We start from the raw sequence: 4,031 nt of genomic DNA, 5'->3' as shown, positions 1-4,031 counted from the left end.
ATCGTACTTATGCGGAGATTATCATTAGACATGGAGAAAGTCCAAAGATAAGCCCTGTTCTCCTAGTCCAAAGACCTTATATCCCTGCTTGATTGGTTTCTGAGGCATCTTAACTGTGTATTTGAACCGTCCAAAGAACCGAATCATCATCTCATCAATGGAGAGATTTGAACCTGGGTTGTAGTATTTCCAGCATGCTGCATGGAAGTTGAAGTATAAAGGCTCTAGCTTCTGTATAAAGGAGGAGGATTCCGGCCTGCGAGGGTTAGATATATGAATATATCTCTTGATCTGCTCGAATTGCTTTTGTCCCATATGAAGTCTTGATGAATGAACTGGCCCCTGAACATCATTTCTGTTCCAATAATCTCCAATTGCCGGAGATTTATGTACTCCCATATAGATAATCTGCCCAAGAAATACCTTGATTTCTGTAGAAGTAGTTGGCTGCCATTCCCGTGGATTGATGGCTGAATTCCTTGATATCTGTATCTCCGCGTAGGCATTGGTGGAACAGGCAATATTCTGAATATCAGACTCTGAGATATAGAGAGAGAATAGGGTGTATGAATTCCGCGGATCAATATTGGGCAGATTGGCAGTTGGAGAGCGATGAGGAGATTCCATGAATTTGAATCTAATACTCTTCAGAGGTGGAATGTCTGCTAGAAGTGCACTGACAGATCGCTTTCACTTTACACCTGTTTTTGTACTGTCTAATAAATAAATCAGTCAATCTGATTAAAAGAAGCATTGAAGAATTGGAAATCACCTGTAGAGGTCATATTTCTATCCCAGGGTGGGCAGGGTGGGCAGGGTGGCCAGGGGGTGATCGCATCCACGGTGGATATGAATATGGATCAAGATGAGAAGATTCCAAGGTTGTAGAACGCGTAGAGCAGAAAACGCGAGATAGTGGAGTGGTATCAACAAATCAGATTACATAGAATTTAGTATGAGAAATTATTGGTTGGTACTTCAGAGCTAACAGCTTAGTTGTTACACTAATAGTAATACGCTAATTGTGTCCTCGCGGCCAGACGAGGGGATAGTTGATTTTAGCTATATTTGATTTATAAATTTTAATTTATAATAGTACTATTATCTTTTAATTTAGACTATTTAGTGAATAAGCTCAGAGTATTATATAAAAATCTAATTTATCTTATATTTGATAAAAATCTTATTGATATTAAAGGTTTAATAACAATATCATATTATTTTACTATAGATATAGTTATTTAAATATAAATGTATAAAATTAAAATATAAAGTTTAAATACTAAAATCTAAATATGGGGTTATAAATAAGCTTTTTTTAGTTAATGAAAGTATTATTTATATAAAGGTTAAAAAGGATATAAAACGGTTGGTTTTATATCAGCCTTGTTTAATATTTATACTTATAAGTTATTATCACATTTTTTTAACGGCTCATTATTATAGAAAAGTGTTAGATAAAATATTTTTCTAGCTATTTTAAATATTTAGTAATTTTTATTCTTACTATTAACGGTGATTGATTCGTTTCTTTTATTATCAATATAACACTGATAATAATCCAGCTTTTTTTCTTGTACTTTATAATGATATAATATATTGAAAATAACTGTAATCTATAAGCTTTAATTTTATAAATTTCTTTTTGAAAACCGAGTTTATAAAAATTTTTAAAATTAAACTTTAATATTGATTAAAATATTATAATAACTTTACATTTAAACCCGGTCAAGAGGAGAATTTTATGAAAGTATTAAATATAAAAGATTCTTCCTTCTATAGATTATGAATCTATAAAATTTATAGAAGTATATATACTACAATAAATAAAAACTAATTATCTTTATTTTTTTATAAATTATCTTTATTTTGAATATTTCAATATGTATTTTTATACATTAGTTATTATCGACTTAATTATTTGTTTGTATGTAGCAGCTCAAGGAACATTAGTAAGTGTATTTCAATTTTCTATTTAAATTTTATTTAAAAATTTTCCTAGCTAATCATATTATTTTTCAATAATTTATAGCAACCACAAATATTAGCTGATGAGAAATTTATATCACTTGGAAATAATATCAAAACTGATATTGATGGATATTTACATTTGAATGATAAAGGAATTTTACGATCCTTTGATAGCAATAATAAAGTGATTGATTATAAATTATTATCTGCTGAGGATTTTACACTTATAAGCAGAAAATATTCACCAGAATCTGAAAAAGATCGAGCAGCATTCTGGGAAAACAATCTTTCTTCAATTGAAAAAGATGAGATTTGGAATCCTTCTGAGCATACTATGGCATCTATTTTATCTGGAAGGTCAATGAGTGACTCCGAGTCATCAAACATAAAATCGGAGAAACCTAATTTGTTAGCACGTAAAATAATGTGTGCTACACTTAATTGCCGTTTAAATAGTGATTGTCTACGACAAGATCCACGGTGTCATAATTGTGTCGGTCAAACAGGACCAACTTGGCGTGGGCATTGTGCATTGTAAATAAATTATAAAGAGTTAAGTATTTGATTTAATTTTAAATGATGATATATTTTAACAGTAATTTAAAATTCAAATAAGATTTTTAACTTTATATTATTTACAATTTTAATTTTATTTAACGTAACGTAATCAACCACTCAACCCGTCTACACTCAACGCCCACCCAATCCTCATTTTTTCATCCATCTTCAAACACCCACAAGATGCACCACGAGGCAGTTATATTGTCCGCGATTGATGATTTGAATGCCCAATTGGTTCCTAATTACACTGTGACCGCTGAGAAATATGGAATCAGTCGTTATACACTCTCACGGCGCTATAGAGGTGTTCAAACGTCAAGAAAGGAAGCAACCTCTATCCACCGCAAAATCCTCACAGATTCGCAAGAAAATCGACTCCTTTTTCATATCAATCGATTGGCAGATCGCGGTTTCCCTTGTACGCCCCAAATCCTTCATAATCTTGTTGTTGAGATATTAAAAGAACCTATTGGAGCCAACTGGGTGGCAAGGTTCTGTCAACGCCACAAGGATGTAATCAAGTCAGTTTACCTGCGAAATATCGACCAAAAACGCAAGATTGCGGACAATTCTACATACTTTAAGCATTATTTTGATCTTGTATATATTGCTTTTCTCTACTGCTTTTCTTACTTTTATCTTGCTAATTTATTGTTGATTTGCAGCTACAGGAAAAGATCACTAAATACAATATTGAACCTGGGAATATCTACAACTTCGATGAAAAAGGATTCCTATTGGGCTTCATCCACACCCTCAAGCGTATTGTATCAATTAATGCGCTCAAATCCGGCCGTACAATAGGTGCCAGCCAGGATGGCAGCCGCGAATTCATTCCACTACTTGCCTCAATTTGCGCCGATGGAACCTCACTCCCACCTGCTCTCATATATCAAGGGGAATCAAGGGATATGCAAGATACTTGGCTGGAAGATTTTGATAGCAAAAAGGATCAGGTCTACTTTGCTGCTTCAGAGAATGGATGGAGCAATGATGAATATGGGTTAATGTGGTTAAAGAAGATCTTTGAACCTCATACAAAAAAGAAAGCAGGGCGTGGATACAGGCTTCTTATATTAGATGGCCACTCATCCCATGTTAATATGGCATTCATCAATTACGCGGCTCAGCATAAAATTTTACTTGCTGTCTTTCCTCCCCACTCTACACACCGATTACAACCGCTAGATGTTGGGATATTTGGACCATTGAGCAAATCATATTCTAAGCATTTGAATGAGCGAATGAGAACCGGTATGGGATTTGTACGCACTACAAAGAGGTCTTTTTGGCAGCTATTTGATGCTGCTTGGAAGGAATCAGTTACATCCTCTAATATTATATCCGCGTTCGCTGCGGTTTGGCCTACATTCATTTGATTCCAGAACAGGTTCTTTAAAAGCTTGCATTACGCCCTTGCACTCCCCCAGACGCGCAATATCGACCTAGAAATCAGGAAAAGAACACGTCGCAAGCGTGGCAGTGCAATGGGGTTACTA

General features: G+C 34.2%; 2 protein-coding genes across 2 annotated transcripts; one reads left to right on the top strand and one right to left on the bottom strand.

Moving 5' to 3' along the window:
• Positions 1–24: 24 nt before the first annotated feature.
• On the bottom strand, positions 25–627 carry HCAG_09156 (predicted protein; the record flags this gene model as incomplete). The annotated part of the gene is made up of 2 exons (XM_001535867.1): positions 25–231; positions 424–627. The coding sequence occupies 2 exons, from the start codon at positions 625–627 to the stop codon at positions 25–27; spliced, it is 411 nt and encodes a 136-aa protein (XP_001535917.1).
• Positions 628–2,712: 2,085 nt separating this feature from the next.
• Positions 2,713–3,911, top strand: HCAG_09155 (predicted protein; the record flags this gene model as incomplete). Its single annotated transcript, XM_001535866.1, has 2 exons — positions 2,713–3,132; positions 3,198–3,911. 2 exons carry the CDS (start codon positions 2,713–2,715, stop codon positions 3,909–3,911), a joined length of 1,134 nt encoding a protein of 377 aa, XP_001535916.1.
• Between the last annotated feature and the right edge of the window lie 120 nt (positions 3,912–4,031).

Source organism: Histoplasma capsulatum, genomic scaffold (assembly GCF_000149585.1).
Source record: "Histoplasma capsulatum NAm1 scaffold_31 genomic scaffold, whole genome shotgun sequence".
In the NCBI taxonomy this organism is placed as follows: Eukaryota; Fungi; Ascomycota; class Eurotiomycetes; order Onygenales; family Ajellomycetaceae; genus Histoplasma; species Histoplasma mississippiense.
The sequence above is the reverse complement of the archived record's forward strand: the minus strand, read 5'-3'. Positions and strand labels throughout refer to the sequence as shown.